This window comes from Microtus pennsylvanicus, chromosome X (genome assembly GCF_037038515.1).
Source record: "Microtus pennsylvanicus isolate mMicPen1 chromosome X, mMicPen1.hap1, whole genome shotgun sequence".
Lineage (NCBI taxonomy): Eukaryota > Metazoa > Chordata > Mammalia > Rodentia > Cricetidae > Microtus > Microtus pennsylvanicus.
In genome coordinates this window covers 138370184-138390576 of record NC_134601.1, presented here as the reverse complement: position 1 = coordinate 138390576, position 20393 = coordinate 138370184, and the positions used below count along the sequence as shown (strand labels likewise).

At 39.5% G+C, this 20393-nt stretch overlaps 2 protein-coding genes across 24 annotated transcripts in view; one reads left to right on the top strand and one right to left on the bottom strand.

Moving 5' to 3' along the window:
• Nucleotides 1-20393, top strand: part of Cask (calcium/calmodulin dependent serine protein kinase) — a 337725-nt gene that overhangs the window by 222045 nt on the left and 95287 nt on the right. For all 22 annotated transcript variants that reach the window (XM_075958471.1, XM_075958466.1, XM_075958473.1 and 19 more), the window contains exons 6-8: nt 5662-5764; nt 11571-11746; nt 17197-17319. In XM_075958471.1, the coding sequence (XP_075814586.1) occupies nt 5662-5764; nt 11571-11746; nt 17197-17319 (402 nt within the window). The remainder of the gene's footprint in view (nt 1-5661; nt 5765-11570; nt 11747-17196; nt 17320-20393) is intronic.
• Nucleotides 1-20393, bottom strand: part of Gpr34 (G protein-coupled receptor 34) — a 42855-nt gene that overhangs the window by 11467 nt on the left and 10995 nt on the right. For both annotated transcript variants that reach the window (XR_012909082.1, XM_075958477.1), the window contains exon 2: nt 9241-9381. Coding sequence is in view for 1 of the 2 variants with exons in the window: in XM_075958477.1 (XP_075814592.1) it covers nt 9241-9381 (141 nt within the window). In the remaining variant the exon portion in view is untranslated. The remainder of the gene's footprint in view (nt 1-9240; nt 9382-20393) is intronic.

Genomic DNA, 20393 nt, shown 5'->3' with positions numbered 1-20393 from the left:
GAAAAATGACTGGTTTCTGATCTGGGGCTAGAGTAAGACAAGCTTAGGACGACCTCTTGTGCCTGAAAGCAATGAAATTCACAGACTCCTGTAATCATAGGGAAGGGTTTAAGAGGTGACTTAGAGGGGTTCCCACTAGCCAAAAGTGGGGCAAGTTAATCATCAAAATGAAAAAATACAGCAACTGGTTGAAACGTATCAAATGTAGTAAAGTCTATAAATCTATAATAAAAAATTCTTCCAAGTCACCTTCGGAAGTTGCCTAGATATCAACTGTATATTCTGGAAATGGTTCATACACCTTTATTCATAAGAAATGTCAACAAAACAAGAGGGGTGGAGAGATGGCTCCGTGGCTAAGAGCACTTGTTCAGATACCAGCACCCATAAAGGCTGGCCATGGCCTTCCAAGCCTGTAACTTCAGTGATAAGTGGCAGGGTGGAGTCAGGAGGATCCCTAGGCTTTGCTGGGGTCCATTGTAGCTCCAGGTTTAGTGAGCAACTTGGTCTCAAAGGTGTAAGGTGAAAAGTGATAGAGCATGACACCCGATACTTCCTCTGGCCTCCATGTCTACAGGCATGTGTACTTGCACACACATGTGCATGTACCATGCAAACACACATGCACAGAGAGAGACACACACACACGAAGAAAAACAGGAAGCAGTCAAAATGTCTATCCATAGGAGAGTGGAAAAATATGGAATATAGTAATAAAAAGAAAGGATTTCCTGATCACAAGAAAATGGCTCAATCTTGGAAATATGCTGAAAGGGACCTTGCACAAAATAGCGCGTTTTATGCTTTCATGTATACGAAGTCCTAACACTGGCAAAGCAAGCCCCTGCTGGAAAACTCACAGAACTGTGTGCAATGGCAGCAGAGAGTGAATGGGAAATGGATAAGGAAGTTTCTGGACTGGTGGGACTGCCCTGATAGGTCTCTGGGTTCCAAAGATGTCCTTCATCCAAACTCTCTGGGAGTATCTTTTGATGTGTACATTCTATGCTATGTAAATTTTCCTTTAGTATTTTTACAGACACTAAGTTTTTAGGACCTAAAAGTATGAATCTATGGAATGAGGCTGTTAACATCTGTAATTGGAGACACCTTTAAATGAACAGTTGATAGTAAATCTCATGATGGGTCAGGCAAATAACACCTGAACCTACAGCTGAATCCTGTAACTAAGGCAGGGCAACCAGACATGCTCTTACTGATGAGATATAGCAATCAAACCACATGAAGTATCCGTACATAAAACTGAAATTGAACCTGACTCTAATCCAGATTCTAGATCTAACTATGAATCTCCATGAAATGCAGCAAAGTACAAAGCATAATAGATTATAAACCCGTGGGCACAACTAGCCAAATCTAGACTGGAGGGGATTTTTGTGGTGGAAATTACTGAGTATCTTAAATAAATACCATGAAAATTGGAGAAGGGAGGAATATAATAGAAGGGGAAATTGGAGAAGGGGAAAGTATATAATAGAAGGTCATGTATCTCATTTAATTTGGGTGTTTGTTTTTTTTGAGATAGAATCTTCTGGAGCTGTTAATATACAGCTGGAGCCACCCTTGAACTCCTGATCTTCCTTTCTTTACCTCCAAAATACTAGCGTTTGGGTTTTATTTTAAACTAAAGCACAACTAAAAAGCATTGTTTTGATAGTCAAGAAAATTTGAATGTAATGCGACTGTTAGAGGGACTAAAGAAATGGCTCAGCAGTGAAGAGGACTTCCTGCTCTTCCGGAGGACCAGGCTTCACTTCCCAACACCCAAGTCAATGGCTCACAACTTCCTGCAACTCCAGCACCAGAGAGTCAGATGCCCTCTCAGCCTCTACAGACACTGCACTCATATGCACGCACGCATGCGCGCGCACACACACACACATACACACACATGTAAAAATAAAATCTTTTTTCAAAGAAAGATAATTGCAGTTGTCGCTTTTTTGATGTGGTAATGATTTATATAAAATGATTACATAAATTTTTTATATTTTAAATGCAATTATTTTTAGGTCTTCTTTTAGAAACACTGAACTTGGTAAATAGATGAAGTTATATGATTGGTCTTAAGGTTGAAGTGTGGGGGTGGGACTTCTTCAGTTCCATGTTTGTCTGTGTCCCGTCTCAAATCCTAGCATAGAAAACTTTGGAACCTATCTATACATACTGTATCCACATCATCTCTTCCCATTCTCTGCAGACCTAGTTCAATGGACATTTTAATCCCCATTGTACCACCAAAACCACTCTCATCATGGGTACCAGTGGCTTCCAAACTGCCAGATCTAATCATCTGTTCTCAGTTCTCAATTTAAAATGGCCTCAGTAGCATTAGTCACTGACTACTAAGCATTTCTTCTTGAAAAAAGGTTCCTTCCTCACTTGGCTTCTAAGATGCAAACTCTGATGTTCATCTTGTTTCACTGTCTGGCCATTCTGTTTTCTTTTGCCAGATTCGCCTCCTGTTTCTGCCTTCCATTTACCCACGAAGACCCAACTCTCCACCCTCTTCTCTAATAGTAGTCACTCCCTGAGAAACATCATTATCTTTGCTGTAAATACTATTAGCATGCTGTTGATCCCCAAATTTGCATATCTAATCCCAGCCCCTGCCCCACACTATTCTTCTTTCAAATTCTTCACCTAGAATTCCCCATTTCAGTATATGGTCTTTATCTTTCACTCCAAGAATCTGCTTGTCAAGCTTGACCCGCCTCTTTCTCTTACACATCTATCCATCAACAATTCCTCTCAGCTTTACCTTTAGAACATGAGCTATGTTTGATCGGGTCTTGTCATCTTCTGTCCATATCACCATCATTTCATGCCTGGTCATCTGTAGTCGCCTCTTTTCGCTCATTCTTGTATTCCTATAATCACTGGTCTTCAGAGCAGTCAGAGGGATCCTTTCTGAACCCCAAGGTGATTATAGTGTGCCACGTTCAGAATTCCCATGTAGTTTTTCCATCATTATCAGTGTAAAATCTAGTGTTGACCATGGTTTTAAGGATGTTGTAATCAAAGTTTCTAGCACTCTACCTTTGCTCATTCTTCCCAAATATCCTTCTTTTCACTATTCATACATAAAACCCTCCCCATATCGCTGGACCTTTGTGTTTATTGAATGTTTTCTCTGCCCATAGCTTGCTTCTATGTGGCTTGCTTTTTCTTTAACTTCACTCTAGTCTCTGTTCAGATTTTGCTCCAATAAAAAAAAACACCCAAATGAAATAACAGTTCCCAAATCCTCACCAGCTTAATTTTATATTATATGCTTTCTGCTTTATAATTATTGATTTGTATCTGTTGATTTATTGCATTCTTACCAGGAGTACAAATTTTATGACTCTTCACACATGATTGATTGAAAATGTCTGAATCCACAGTGATGAGAAGTACATAGATTACAATATAACATTAACTTCAGAATTAATATAGTCAACTGACTATGAGAAATGTACCATACATGGCTTCTGGCTGAGGCTTATACTCCTCCCTAAGAAAGTGATAAAATGCTTCCACAGGCATGACCAAGAGACCCTGTTTGAATCTAAGCTGTATCTTCTTCTCCTGTCCATCCTTTCTCAAACTTGCATGTGCTGGACAAGTGCTCTCCACTGAGCTATGTCCCCAGCTCCCATAGGCTCTTCTCACTGTTTTGTCATGCCAGTTTGTTCACTATTGATTTGTATACCTGCTTTCTCTTCCGCTCTCTTTCTTTCTGCTGTTCTCATATACTTATGTACACTTCTATTTGAGGATTCATCTTTCTTTATGATGCACTCAGTGTAAAGGCCTTTAAAATGTTCTAACAGTAAGAATAACTTCCAGAGTAGATGCGCTCTCTCTCTTTCTCTCTCTCTCTCTCTCTCTCTCTCTCTCTCTCTCTCTCTCTCTCTCTCTCTCTCCCTCCCTCCCTCTCCCTCTCCCTCTCCCTCTCCCTCTCCCTCTCCCTCTCCCTCTCCCTCTCCCTCTCCCTCTCCCTCTCTCTGCTTTTTGAGACAAGGTTTCCTTGTGTATCTCTAGCTGTCCTGGAATTCACTCCTTAGACCAGGCTAGCCTCGAACTCACAGAGCTCCACCTGCCTCTGCCTCCCGAGTGCTGGGATTAAAGGCATACACCATGACCACCCAGCATCCAGCATTTCTGATGCTCTTATTAGAAAGAAGGATCACTCCCATTTCTGCTTATCACTGTCAAACATCTGTATGGGTATACTAGCTCAGTTTTATTGTGCAGGGTGGTAGGGCCTTTTTTCAAGCCAACTATCTTGTGAGCTAAACATACTTAAAATGATATCAGTTCCTAGCACACACACATACACACACACACACACACACACACACACACACACACACACACACACACTAGGTGGCTTATAGCCATTTGTAAGTCCATCATATAAGAGAAAATAAAAAGTGCTTTAGCTCAAAAGGCTTGTCTTTTCATATTAGGCCATGTTTTAAGAATCATCTGAATGTATGGTAGGTATAACAGAGAATATAGTAATTGAGCAGAGTCATTACAATTACCTTCTTTTCTGATACCACCTCCAACCAACTTCCAAGAGCAAACAGAAGAAGATGAGATCCTACAAGGAAACCAGGAAAGAAGAATAGATTCACAGGCAAGACATGCCCAGGGAGAAATCCCTAGGAACACAGCTCAGTTCAAGTTATTAAAACCCAACATCCACACTTTTAATCCCAGCACTTGGGAGGAAAGGGAAGACAGATCTCTGTGAATTGGAGATCAGCCTGGTCTACAAAACAAATTCCAGGGCAGCCAAAGCTGTTACACAGAGGAACCCTGTCTCAAACAACAACAATAAAATAGTCATTTTTGATTCCTCTTACTCAGAGGTAAAAAAAAAATACATAGAAAGATGATGGGGAGGGTGAACAAAGAAAAGGCCATTAGCATCCCCTAAGGGTCAAACTATGGTGACTCTAAGCAAAATCACATTGTAACAGGAAGACATATACCATGTATTTTTGCTAAAAAAAAATATAAATTGTCAAATGTAGAGATTATTGCTCAGAAAAAGAAAATATATCTGCACTTCTTGAACATCCATGCTTTATGAATGATAACTTAATAAAGGAAACAATTCCTAAGTCTTTAGAGAAAGCATTCAGAAGTGAGAAGAGAATAAAGAATTCAAGCATATAAAATAATTCAGAAGCTTTTATTTATTTGTTTGTTTATTTGAGACAGGGTTTCTCTGTGGACGTATGGCTGTCCTGTAACTCACTCTAAAGACCAAGCTAGCCTCAAACTCAGAGATCCACCTGCCTGAGTGTTGGGATTAAAGGCATGTGCCACTACTGCCCAGCTTCAGAAGTTTGTTTTTTAAACTGAAATTTGTTTTTTAATAATAGGTTTTTAATTTTTAACACATGTGATTGTTATTGGGGGGAGGTAAGGGGCCCAGAAGACAATTTTTAGGAGTTGTTTCTTTCTACCTTGTGAGTCCCAAGTTGTCGACCGGGCAAGTACCTTTACCTTCCGAGTCATCCTGCAGATCCAATTCCAACATTCTTTTAAGTATGACTATATTGTATTATTTAGTTTTGTGTAATTTGAATTATTTTCAATTAATTCTTATCTTTAGGTTTGATTGTTGATTTTTCTTTTCAGCCCCACTGTGTTCTCCTCGCTTCAAAAGAAAACTCGGCACCTGTTAAGCTTGGGGGCTTTGGGGTAGCTATTCAGTTAGGAGAATCTGGACTTGTCGCTGGAGGTAAGACCATTTTAACATATTTGTTTTCCCCCTTCAAAACCTGATTACTTTTAAATTGGTGTAAAATTTAAAACTAGATAGTAGTCCAGCCTGTGTGTTTCACACCCCGTTCTACCCAGCACCATCAGATAGTGTTCATCTCAGGAACTCTGCTGTCATAACTGTTTTACTCCCTTAAAAACAGACTCTGGCTGGGAGGTGGTGGCGCACACCTTTAATCCTAGCACTCAAGAGGCAGAGGCAAGCAGATCTCCAAGTTCGTGGTCAGTCTGGTCTACAAAATGAGTTCCGGGATTGCTAGGGCTACACAGAGAAACCCTGTCTCAAAAAACAAACAAAAAGCAAAAACAAAAACCTCTGGGCTTGTAGGTGTAGTTTTGTGGCAGAGCACTCGTCTAGCATGTATGAGGCACTGGGTTCCATCTCCAGCACTGTCGAAAGTGCTGTGTAGCTTTCTGTATCGTGTCCCTAGCAGTTCACAGAGAAGAAGCCCCAAGGAAGCCCAATACAAGAACAGTGTACAAAGTGGTTAACGTTTGGAGCATAGAAGCTTTGGAAGGTGAACAGGACAAATAAAGTCACTTCGAGTATGTATAGGCTTACCTTCTAGTGTCACAGCAGTCTAAGTTTAATTTTGTACCATTTTCCTTTTTCTATATATCAAAGAATCCTGAAGTCACTAGCCTGTGTGTTCCTGAAGAGCAAATAGATAAGAATACAGGCTGATTGTCTTATTGACCAAATCAAAACATGATTTTAAAATTCCTATGCCATAATAGAAAACAAGAAAGTAAAAGTAGGAACTTTCTTCACTGCTGTATAGAAGTGGATGTTAATTAAGATCCCAGGATTGTGAGGTCTTTATTTATTCTTTTCAACAGAGACCAGCCCACAATGCTGCCCAGAGTTTACCTCTAGTTTTTACTTTTGCAAATTGTATAGTTCTCCATTCAATACTGCCAGTGTAGTCAGTGCTTTCTCTTTTCCACCTCCAAGTACTAAGAGCTTCACGAAGAATAACAACATGAAACGTATCCTTTAACACCAAGTCTTCCAGTCAACTGGCCACCCTTCAGAATACTTCTGTTAAGCAGGTGTGGTGATGGACACATGATATCCCAGCACTATAGAGGCTAAGGTTGCTTTGAGACCAGCCTAGGCAACACAGCAAGACACTCTTTTATTTAAAAAAAAAAAAGCAAATGCTTATGTTAAATGTAAATGCTTTCCAAACCATACCTGTCAAAATAGCTGTCTGTTACAGAAGATATTTCATTCGATTTGATTATGACTAGAGCATCAAGCAGTGACAATATGGACTATCTTCTGAAAAAATGAACATAAATTATAGTTGTAGTTTAAAAAATCACTCTCTGGGGACTGGAGAGATGGCTAAGAGCTCTGGCTACTCTTCCAGAAGTCCTAAGGCACATTCCCAGCACCCACATAGTGGCTCACAATCATTCATAGTGAGATCTGCTGTCCTCTTCTGGTGTGCAGGCATACGTGAAAACAGAACACTACATACATAATAAATAAATAAATATAAAAATTTAATAAATAACAATAACTCTCTAGCACACTGATTTCTGATATTAAACTCTGTTAAGTTCTTCTGACCTTGCATACTTTTCCAGCTAAACTCTTTCAATAACATGACAATGAGAGAGAATGAGCCAAATTCCTTTTCTGTGTTACATACTGAGTGACTTTGTGTCTGTTACTCTGCATTCTCTATTCATTGTGGCATGGACTCTATTTTATTTCACAAATCTTGATTGGGAAGAGTAGATTTATTAAGATTGTATCCATGTTCAGTCATTTTTGTAAAGTCCATGAACCCTTTTCCAAATTTTTATTTTTCAACTACTTTTGAGCTCACAGCAGATCCATTATTCAAAAATTACTATTTTTTATGCTGTAGAATTAGAATTCTTTTTTAAACTTTCTTTTCAGACAGGATTTCACGTGACCCAGGCTGGTCTTCAACTTGATAAGGAATTGAGGAAGACCTTAAACATGTGATCTTCCTGACTGCACCTCCTGAGCACTAGGATTGCAGATGTGCACCAGCCATCACACCGAATTTTAATATGGTGCTGGGGGTGGAGCTCAGGACTTGTACATGTTAGGCAGGCACCTGCTTAGCTACATCTCCAGTCCTAAAATGCTTTCTAATAGTCAAAATACTGTCATTCCTTAATAAACCATTCTATATATTCTTGAAGTAACTTTTTAAATATTGTGATGCCTTTAAAAACACAATGTGACTAGATAAAGGGATACATGATTTTCCTTAGAAAAAAGCTTTCCTGATGTTTATTTTTGAAATTTTGTTAATGTTTATCAGCTTTGGAACAGAAAGCTTTTTCCCTGTAGATTGGAATCTTTGATTAGCTGGGCCTCCAAATCGAAAGGATTATCTCTACATGTTCTACATACTAATAGCACTTAACTCCACTTACATTCCCCATCTATCACTCGACTCTTTAGAGACCCCACTTACCCTGAATACAACCTAGAAAATAATTGCAATGTAGTAAAACCATTTATCCTTTTTTTCTTATTTATAAATGTCCAGCCTTAGCTTGGCTTGATTCTTGCCTGCATTTCTTTCTTTTAAATATTTATTTTTTAAACAATCTTTTCTCATTTTACATATCAATCCTAGTTCCCACTCCCTCCCCTCTTTTTGTTCCCAACTTTCCCCTACCCACCCCCATCCACTCAGAGAGAGTAAGTCTTCCCAAAAGCCATCAGTAGTCCTCTCTGTTAAGAACTAAATGCACTGATTGCTTTTCGGGCTGGGGGGAGACTTAATTGGGGGAGGGGGAGGGAAATGGGAGGCGGTGGCAGGGAAGAGACAGAAATCTTTAATAAATAAATAAATTTAAAAAATAAAAAAAAGAACTAAATGCATATACAGTAGGAGGACCTCTTCCTGGTTTTCATCAAATTGTGTAGATTTGTGTCCCCTCATAATTTGCACTGCTAGTCCATCTGTTTAGAATGCCTTTTGTCATTTTATGTTAGGCTTAGCCTTTCACTTGAAGACTAAGCTAACAATTATTATCTTTTAAAAACAAGCATATTATAACTGTCATCCCTCCCCTTCATCTAAGCAGATGAACTAACTATCTAGGTTACCTACCTCCTTCCAAAATCTGCTCAAGGACATGTAATAAGAGCAGACAAGAGCTGTGTAAGGGCTTGAAGAGCCATGGCTCACCCTCTACACATGTGCACACCTACCACCATGGTGAGGACCTGACGAGCACTTTGGAAATGTTTGAATGAAAGACTCTGGTGGCTAGACATTTCCCAGTCAGGAGCAGATAATAAGCTGCAAGTTAAGAGTTGCCAACACTGCAGAAAGCATGGGGACGGGGAAGAAAATGAAAGGCTGATGACAGAAAATGTAGTAACGGTGACAGCAAGGCAAGGACAGCGTACTACAGAGATCCAGCCTTCCATACCTGTGAGGCTCCTGGGAGTGCAGTCTGTTCTGTAGTGAAGGCTCCTGTGTTGATAGCCAGGATGATAACTGCAAGTCGCCACAAAAAGGCTGAATAATGTGCAACATCGAATGCAAAACTCGGCAGGAAATTGTAAACCGCCTAGAAAAAGGATAAGGTAAAAAAGGCTATATGTATGAAGATTCAAATCCTAAAGTAGTAAAAGCATAACCACTCAGAACAAGTCCTTCCCTGAAGTTTGAGGGAGGGTTTTATAACGGCATTTAAGTTAGCATTTAAATATTTATGTAAATATCTGAGGTTCCATGTCTGGTTTGGTAATTGGTTTCCTGTTCTTAGAATTTTGTGATCAAAGTCATAGAAGTCAAGTGGTCGCAAAAAATAAAGTTGCAAAAAATTGGTAGCAAAAGCAAGGAGTTAGGTAAAGTTTTTCACATTACAGATGTACTTAACATTTTAAAGTATATCTGTCATCTCTGAGCAAATTCTTGAGCTGAGAGTATACATCCTCCCTAAGAAAGAGCACTCATTTCTTCAGTCCAGATAGATGGCTGGGCCTGGACTGTGGTGGTTTGGATTATTCCCACACACACACACACACAATGAGTCACTCATACCTGAGTAGGAAGTCGTAGGAGTTGAGTGTCAAAGTACCAAGTGAACTTTTCAGCAGGTATCCATGGGTCCTGGGAGCAGTGTTTCAAATGATGCCCTGAGCTCTTAGACCTACTTTTCCCGACTTCTGCCAGCTCCTGCCCTGTCCATTAGAACAATGGTTATTATCCTGGGACCTTGCCTTATGGAAGTTGCCAATGAACTGGAAGGTTCAGCTTCCAACACTGCAGCTCCTTTATGCTGCTTGAGGAAGCAAAATTAGGCAATCCAGAAATAAAAACTATTTCTCTCATCAGGTCCTTGTAGCCAGTACTGAGTTTTCATTGTACATTTTAAGTGAGGGTATTTTTCCTGTTGGAACCCTGAAGTTAATCTCTTCCATTCTGAGGAATGAAAAGGAAACGAGAAGAATCTGCAGCAGAGATCATTAGCCCTCTCCATCCCAGCTGAGTTTGATAACCAACAGGCCTTTGCAACATAGTCTCTGTAGATGGACTAAAAGATTTCTTAGGTTGTTTTTAAACTTTGAACCACAGTGAGATAAAGTATTTTGCAACCTTCAAAGTAAAGATGATCTTGGATTCAGCGTAAGAAGAGACAGGCAGATGAACAAACAGACAAAGGAAGGCAGGGCTGGGCCTACAAAATGTAAAAGAGCTGCCAAGTCTGGTAGTCAATGGCCCATCCCAAAGTCCTTTCCCTAGAGTTTAAGCCTTTTATTCCTCCATAGAGGAAAAGACTATCTTTTGGTACTCAGTTAAAACGGTTATGATGTACAAGCAGATAGTGCTAGAGAGAGAGAAAAGAAAATCCTTTATAGAAAATGAGAGTGAAAAAGTCAGATGATACTTGGGCACTCAACTCCTATGAGCCAGCTAGGCATGATGGTGCACGCCTTTAATCCCAGCACTACAGCACTTGGGAGGCAGAGGCAGGTGGATCTCTGTGGGTTTGAGGCCAGCCTGGTCTGCACAGTGAATTCAAGGAGAGCCAGGGCTGTTACACAGAGAAATCCTGTCTCAAAAAAAAGAGGGTGCATGGGAGGGAGTTCCTCATTTTGTTTACTCTCATTCTCTTCAAGTGTTAGCTCTAGGGGGGAGCTAATGGTTATCCCCAGTGGCCTTTGAGAATTGCTGCAACCAACCTAATAGGAACTTGGCAATTAAAAGTAATTGTTTTACCATCAAAATGTCGCTCACTTATGCCCTCTCCCTGCCCTTGCCCCACCTCTACCCAAAGCAGGCTTCCACCTCTTCCAGGCTCGGTCAACCCACTCTTCCCTGCCCCACTCTAAATTACAACATTTAAACTTCTTGAAGATACAAGAAATAAAAGCCTATTATAGAACATGCAGAATTCAGAGATAGATACCAGGTCCTGTTCTAGACCCAGTGTTTTTTAAAGGTGATCAGATAAACTATTTTTCCTTCCATGAACTCCTTTTATAAAGAGAAGTGTTTGAAGAACATTCAAACTGATAATGCTTTTTGGGGGGCGGTTTCGAGACAGGGTTTCTCTGTTCTGGAACTTGCTCTGTAGACCAAGCTGGCCTGGAACTCACAGAGATCTGCCTGCCTCTGCCTCCAGAGTGCTGGGATTAAAGGCCTGCGCCACCACCACCCAGCTGATATTGCTTTTTTTTATTTTCAGATTTCAAATAGGAAAAAAAAAGCATTTCATAAAACCAGTTTTCCTTACTGTTGTTTTAAATACAGGACGCGTTGGAACACCTCACTTTATGGCCCCAGAAGTAGTCAAGAGAGAGCCTTATGGAAAGCCTGTTGATGTCTGGGGCTGTGGTGTGATCCTTTTCATCCTGCTCAGCGGTTGCTTGCCTTTCTATGGAACCAAGGAAAGACTGTTTGAAGGCATTATTAAAGGAAAATATAAGGTAATGGATAATGACTTTTTCTTTTCCATTCAGATTAAAAGATCCCAAAAGATGTTTTAAAGTTACTCTGTCTTTGCCCACCAACTGACTGTCAGCTAGGTACTCGCCCCACCATAGCAAAGGTCCCAGTAGTCTTGTGAAGCACAGTGGAGTCCGGATAAAGTGTGAGTCACCATGAGCTCAACTCAATGAGAAGCAGACTTCTGTGGGTCTTTTTTAAATAGTAATGCAAAGGCCTTTATTTTTAAAGCTTTTTTTCCTAATTTATAACATTCCAATGGAAATTTCACTCAGGTACTTTAAGTTGTTTCTTATCCTAATTTTAAATTTCGACCAATACAGCAGAAAAATGTCTTTATATTACAGAGTAAACTGACATGTGAGCATCACAACCATGCTTCATGATAACAATTCAGAGGTATTGTCTCGAAAGAATTTGTTTTCTTATTTTAATTTTAAATACATTGTCTGCACGTGAATGTAGGTTCTTGCAGAGGCCAGAGGTGTTGGATCCCCTGGAAGTAGAGTTCCACCCAATGTGGATGCTAGGACCCAAACTTGGATCCTCCAGAGGGGCTAAGCCATCTCTTCAGCCCCAATTAATATGACTTAAAATTCATATTTTGTGCAATGAAAACCTCAACTATTATTATCTCCTTGTAATCGAAAGATTACTGCTTTCATTATTTAAAAAAAATATTTTAAAAAATAATGCTATTACTGACATTGTGGAGGGCTATATCAAAAAAGACCTAAAGAGGCTCAGAAATAAGTAAGCTGAAAGCCTGTTCACAGTCCCAATTATTCTTACATTTTTAACCATACTCTAACACATGTAGCTGGTAAGGTCTGAAACCATGAGAGTGTGTGTCTTTGTCTCTGGTCAAGGCACTTAATGTTGAGGATTTTTTTCCCATTATCACTGAAACTCATGTTTTCTATTCAACTGAATCATTGCTTCATTTTGCTGTGCCTGGTAACATAAGACCAAATACAAATACAAGTTTATGTAACACTAGACTCCCAAACTAAGACCACTAACATTTTCTTTTAGTTTTGTCAGTGATGTTATACTTTTGAAAGATTTGATTTTTAATTATGTATATGCATATGTTTGTGTGTGGATATGTGCACCAGAGAGCAAGTGCCAGTGGAGACCAGATCTCCCTGGAGCCTCCTGTGGGAACTGGGAGTTGAGCACATGCTCTGGGCAACAGCAATACTCACTCTTGTAGCTAAGCCATCTTTCTAGCCCGTAATGTGGGAAGGTAGTTTCAGAGTTGCAGCCTCATCCTTTCAAACTGTAATTAAAACACATGGGGGTGGAGATGGTCAATGATTTAGTATGTTTGCCTTGTGCACTGTCAGAAGTTATAAGTATAGCTTTTTCTGCTTCTCTTAGAGTCAGTTGACGACTAATAAATAAAAGTACTACTTTCAATGTAACTAAATACTATAGGAGGTTGCATCTTAAGTAGTCGTTGCCCTCCTGTCCTTGGAGATTGTGAGTGGTTATCAGAAATACATAGACTGGGCTTTCTAGTTGAATGTCACCAAATTGAATGAAATTACAGGTACTAATGTACTGAAGGAAACTCAGGTAAAAATGAGCCAAGGGCCAGGCATAGTGATGACACCTTTAACCCCAGCACTTGGGAGACTGAGGCAAGAGGATTTGTTTAAACTTGAGGCTAGCCTAGTCTACATAGAAAGATCCAGACTAGCCAAGGCTACATAGTGAAGCTGTCTCAAAAACACCAAAAAGAAAGAAAGAAACAAAGACAAGTACCAGGTTAATACAAATAAAGAATTCTAGCATCTGCGACAGAGCACTTCATATGCACCTGAAACTGCACTGAGCACTGCACGAGATCTCCTCAGCAGCTGATGGCGTAGTTACCATATAATAAAATCTCCCACCTGCCTTTTTGAGTTATAAGCATTTGCTAATAATAGAAGTCTTCCTTTGTGTTTGTTCAGTTGTTGCTAACTTCCTGGTTTCCAAGGCAATGTGCTTCATTCCAACAGCGTCTGGTATTTGATTTTGTCTATTTTTAAAGCATTGAATACTTATTTTTATGCCTTAGTAAGAAATTTGGACTATTTGTAATGTCCAAAATTATTTTAAAATTTCCTATTCCTAGCAAATGGTGGTAATATTATAGGAAGTGATAAGGTAGCAACTATACCGTAATTTCTGTACCAAGGCATAAAAATAAGTATTCAATGCTTTAAATACTTGAAACTTTGCGCCTTATAACTTATTTCCCATTTTATTTGGCTAATCTCACTTCTTGTTTGCCTTCAATGCCTCATTTACAAAAGGCCCAGGTTTTCATCAGCAGTTTAAAGTATAGGTCCACTTCTGTTACCTCTGTGAACTTCATGGGCCTTGTTTTTTTTAAAAAAAATACTGTGATGATTCTATCAATATGTGTTGCTGCTTCTTTATTATGGAAAGCATCAATAACACAAGAATAGGGCAGAGTCCTCAGCTTCAAGAGCTAGTATATTGCAATCTTATTCTGAATTTCACAGACTTTCAGGTTATTGCAAAACATCTCAAAAACAAAAAAAAATTGGACACCCTGATGGTACTTATCATTTGTAAGAAAAGCTCAGTGACACCTTCTAAGTGTACTATAGCTCAGTTGGAAGCTGCTCCTGCTCTTAAGTGGTTAGACATGATTCTTATTTGCTGACTTGCTTGGTCCTTTTTTTTTCATTTTCTTATTAAATTTTTGCCAGCATACAAAATAGTGGGTTTTCTTGTGGTATTTTGTATACACACACACACACACACACACACATTTGTTTACATTTGTTCCTCCATTACCCAGCCTTGTTCTTCCTCCTCCCTCCCTCTGGTTCCCTTCCTTCAAATAGACCCCCTTCTGCTTTCATTTGTGTAAATGTTTTAAATCTAGATTCTATGTAGGAAAGACAACACTTGCTATTGGTCCTTCTCCCTACATGTCATCACTCTTCCCATACTTGCTCTTTTAAGGTAGATGTCAGAAAATACTATTTAACTGGAATACATGCTAATATTTCAAATAAATGCTGTTCAAATGAGTAACTATTTTCTCACTCGGGTTTTTTTGCCCCTGATAACTCAATGTTATCTAGTTTTTCCAGCTGAAGGACTGCGTTGTGTCAGACATTCTCATAAAAAGAGCAGGGAATTACCATTCGAATCCTTTCTTCAAACTTCATAACCACCACTTACAGATCTTTTCATTTGCCAAGAAAAAGAAAATCGGATTTTGAAGATCACATGAGCCCAAGGATAGGGAAGAAGAGTGTCTTAGTTAGGTTTCTACTGCTGTGATGAAATACCATGACCAACAGCAAATTGTGGGGGTAAGGGTTTATTTGGGTACAGGTTACAGTCCATCAATGGGAGTGAAACCAACACAGGAACGTGGAGGCAAGAGAGTGAAGCAAAGACCATGGAGGAATGTTGCTTATGGTTTGTGGCCCTTTGCTTGCTTGGTCTGCTTTTTTATACCATTCAAAATCACTGCTTGTGGCCTGGGCCCTCCCCTCCCACATCAATCATTAATCAAGAAAATCCCCACAGACTTATCTACAGACCGATCTGATGGAGGCATTTTCGCAATTGAGCTTTTCCTTCCCATATAAGTCTAGCTGTGTCAAGTTGGCAAAGGAAGGAAGGAAGGAAGGAAGGAAGGAAGGAAGGAAGGAAGGAAGGAAGGAAGGAAGGAAGGAAAAAAATAAAGATAAGGGAGTATAGCTGTCTAGGCCCTGCCTAATTAGTCACTACTCTCAAACAGGTCCATCGACCACATTCCAATAGGAAATAGAATGCCAATATTGAAGTAGTCTCATACCGGTTATCTCACAAAATTCAACAAGCGAAAGTGGTTGCTTTTGTAATTTTACCTCTAAAAAAAGGAAGATAGAACATCCTCCAATTGTAAGAGCTCTCCCTAGCGTGGAGCTGCTTTTCCCTCCATATCTGCAAGTTCAAAGCCTCGCTTCAGCCAAAGCTCAGTATCTGTTGCTAGCCCTTGGTCAAGCTGGAATGATTCTTTTATGCTGTGATGCAATTACTGTGATTTCTTTTAGCTTTAAATTGCATTCATTCTCCATCATTTTCTCTTAAGAGGTAACAGATCCCTACTGGTTATGGCCAGCACACTGAGCCAGACATGTAGCTTCTTAGCAGAGCATTTGACCTTGCATATGTGACAACCAGGGTTTCGTCTCCAACACTAAAAAACAACAGCAACCGTTACAAAAGTTGTGATACTATATGAAGTTCCTAGCATCAGGCAGCTCACATATGGTCAGTTATTCAATCAATTCCTGGTGTTGAACAGGGAATGAGATTCACCTCCGTCACTACATCCAGTTCCCACTTCCCTTCCCAACTCCCAAACTCTGAGTACTTTTTTTTAATGTTTTTCTCATTTCTGGGCTTGGACATATCCCCTTCCAAGCGCCTTCCACTCTTTGCCTCAAAGATCCACAGCCATTATCAGAAGACTTTTGGAAAACTTGGAATTCATACTGTTTAGTTCTATTCAATTTTACCACATAAATTGGTTGTCTTGTCTCTAAAAGAAAGAAGTGACTTTACCGAGTACACTATACAAGTGGAACTGGCTATTGTATAGGCTTGTGATGATAGTATAGTTTTCCTCAGATTTTGAACGCTCTGATCAGAATATCCAGTTAATTAATTTTATAGCTTTACAATTAATGTTGCTCCCAATTTTATTTTTTGTTTTAGAGCTTGTGTGCATCTTTCTTTCTTCCTTCCTCCCTCCCTCCCCTCCCTTCCTTCCTCCTTTTCTTTCTTTCATTCTTTCAGAATTTCTATCCAACCTAGACTGAACTCAAACTCACAATTCCCTTGCCTTAGCATCCCAGTTGCTAAGATTATAGTGATGCACAGCACACTCAGCACATAATCCCAGTATTTGAAGGTATCACTTTTAAAACTTTATTTAGCCGGGTATAGTGGGACAAATCTATAATGCTAGCACTCAAGACGCTAAGGCAGAAGCAACTGGAAGCAGTCTGGCTATAGAGTGAGTACTAGTCCATCCTGGGAAACCTTGTCTCCAAAATAGAATCTTTAATTTTTTTCATCTCAAATTTATTCTAGTACTTTGTAGATCAATTTATTCTACCCTTTTTAGATGAGAATCCAAATCTAGAAACCAGAATTATGGGCATTCTACCTTTTAAGTATTGAAATAGTGCAATCTAATACCACCAATAGAATAACTGCTGGTACAATATGAGGAAAAAATCACAAAGCATTGCATGTGTTCTTTTCCTCAGGAAACAGGCCTTCCAATCTCTGTTATTTGCTCTGAGAATGTTGTGCTGAAATAGTATAGATTATAGAATGTTAAATAATTGTAGGTGTTGACTTCTTGAAGATAACCATGGAACTTTCCTTGTTGCCTCCTCAGATGAATCCAAGGCAGTGGAGCCATATCTCTGAAAGTGCCAAAGACCTAGTACGCCGCATGCTGATGCTGGATCCTGCTGAAAGGATCACCGTTTATGAAGCACTGAATCACCCATGGCTTAAGGTACCTGCGCTCATCTCTCACCATCCACACAGACTGAAAGGCTAGTGGCAGCAGTGCATCACCCTAGAAGATCAACCTTTCACTCTGTGCTTGTTTCTCACCCCTTCCATCGGTCTTGTCCATCGTGCTTGCTGTCTTGCACCTTGTCGGAGACATGTATGATAGTCGGCTGGTGGAAAGGCACAAAAGCAGATTACGACAGAATCTACAAGGGAAGACAAGCTGTTGTCTGGCAACACATGTACCAAAGATGAAAAGGAACAGCTGGCGTAGCCATGTTATCTTCATTATCTTTATTTTGGGGGTGACTCTATACTCTGTAGTACTTCACTGGTTTTCAATAGGCATGGTATAGATTTTCTGTTTTAGGGAAAAGACACATTTCAGAAGTTTTTGTATACCATTTTTCTAGATGAAGGGGAAATCATATCTTGAGACATCAGGAAATAATATTGTTTCATTAAAATGTTGTGCTATAATTACAGAAAATTCTTGCTTTATAAGGAAGAATACATCCTTGGAGATGTTCCTAAAATTTTGCCCCAAGTCACAGAAGTTATCACTGATAGAACCAAGATTTTAGATCATCCTCCCATGACTTATCATTTATGTCCTATATTCTGTCCCCTTCACTAGCTAGATGACATTGCTCCAGCCATTTCCTTCTTTGCCAAATTATCAGTTTTCTGGATCTTTTGGGTCTAATGTGTTGTGATTTGTTTTTTTTGCTTAAGTTCACATGCAAGCATGCACATCTGTCTTCTCTTGCTCCTACAAACTCTTCCAGCTTCTGCCCCCAATCCTTGCTTCCCTCAACTGCAAAACTGAACAGAATTTTATGTACCCATTTTCCCAATTTCTGCCATTCCTTTCTCTTGAACTCATACTAGTCAGGATCTCAATCCTACCAACCCCATTGGCTATGGGTATGCCTCAGTAGAGTACTTGCCTAGCATATGCAAAGCCCTTAGTTTCAACCCCAGAATCTCAAAAACTCGAAAGAAAAACAGCTCTTTTCTAGTCATTACTGACCTTCATGCTGCTAAGTCTAGTGGTCAAATCCCAGGGCCAGACATTCTTGGTCTGTTGACAAAGTTCCATGTCCTGCATCCCTGCCTCAACCCTCCCTTTGCCTAGAATATTCTTCCTCTAGGACACTGAGGTTTGTACCCTCACCGTCTTCATATCCTTATTTACATACATACCAGTTTCTTGGTAAAGTCTTCCCTGGCTACTGTTATACCATGTTGCTCCCTCCAAGGTTGTGCAAGACACTAAGATATGTGTAAAAGTATTGATTAATGATGTATTCCTGGTGGTAAAGACATGGAATAATATACAGAAATTTTGGCAGTTTGGTAAATCTTGATTCTCCTTGAAAATATTACTTCTTGGGTTGAGAGATATTATTCAATAATAGAACACTTTCCTAGTGTAGTAATAGGTGCGGCGGGGCTGTGTTCGCAGCACCCTGACTGCCTGGCTAGCTTATGCCCCAAAATAACAACACACAAATTGTATTCATTTAAGCACTGCTTGGCCCTTTAGCTCTAGCCCTTACTGGCTAATTCTGATATCCCGATCAACCCATCTCTAATAATGTGTGAGCACCGGTCTTACCGGGAAGATTCTAGCCTATGTCCATTCTGGGTCGGAGCTTCATCACGTGTGTCTGCCCGGGAGTGGGGCATGGTGTCTCTGCTCCAGCGAGCAGAGCTGTCGAGTCTGAGCTCACTTCATCTTCCTCCCAGCATTCTGTTCTGTTTACTCCTCCCACCTATGTTTTAACCTATGAGGGCCAGCCAAGCAGTTTCTTTATTTTTTTAACCAATGACCTTCCTCCATCATCCTAGCATGCATAAAAAACACAAGTATAGTCCCCCAGTAGCGTTAAAAAAGAATATTACTTTTTAAATATGCATTCAACCTTTTGATACTTTAATACTAATATTTCTGATTTTCCCAGCAAAGATTCTTCAACAGTTTTTACTTTATTGTTAGTATTTTTTCTTCCTGATATGAAATGAACAGCTTAGAAGATTCCTGTTCTTTCTTTGCTTCTCTGAGTTTTTTGCAATAAAGCTCTTTTGTCATTTAAAAGTTACTTTTACTGCCAAATAAGGACAATAGCAGCTGTTTAAGTCATTTTTAAGAACCTTTAAAAGATGTCTTAGGATTATACAGTTACAGGGGCTTTCATTATCAAAGCTTATCTTGGCTAATAGCATATTTCTTTCTGGAAATTCTTGTGTCTACCAATGATTATAGTTCTCGTCTTAAGTAGTCTGAGTTCCATACAGAATAGATTTCTGGCACCAAAATGTTTTTAAAATGTCAGTAGCATAAAAGGAAAGGTCTGAAAAGCTGAACTCAGAGTCACTTTCATGTGTGAATTACTGGTTATTCTTACTGCTTGCGTGTCATCTGGAGATAAGGAAGTCAGTGAGGAGCTTATCTAACTGGAAGGAGCAACTTTCTTACTTTTAGCTCTTGTTCATGTATATATGTATCTCATTACAGTGGATACAAGTTATGTTGATTTAGAATGGCTAAAATGTAAGCCAATGAAAATGTCCTCAATAACTACAAAGTAAAAAAATAGAATCATGAAAATTCTTGTAATAAAGGGTGTACAAAATCAAAAGTATCATTGTTTTGAGTCAAAAATAAGAGCAAACGAATTATTTCTTCAGTTAAATAAAATAGGTCTTTCTCATTTATTCTGTGTTGAAAATAATCTGAGTATTGAACTGAGTAATATATGAATGCCTTTATATAGTTGTTGACTGCATCTGTTTAACATCCTTTGTCTATCTGAATTAATCATACTTGCCAGGATAGGCATCCCAACAATAGCAGGATTAAGTACAGGCAGAGTCCAGGGTCACAGTTGTAGTAAACTTCCTAGTCTAAAAGACAGAGCCAGGCTGTGAAATGGCCACAAGGTTCTATCCTCATCGACATCCTCTTCTCCGTGGACTTTTCTCAGGGCTCATTTGGTCCTTTGACTTTCCGGGCTGCAGCCTTATACCTAAGCTAGGATATATCAGGAATCAAAACTAAAGTAAAATAGA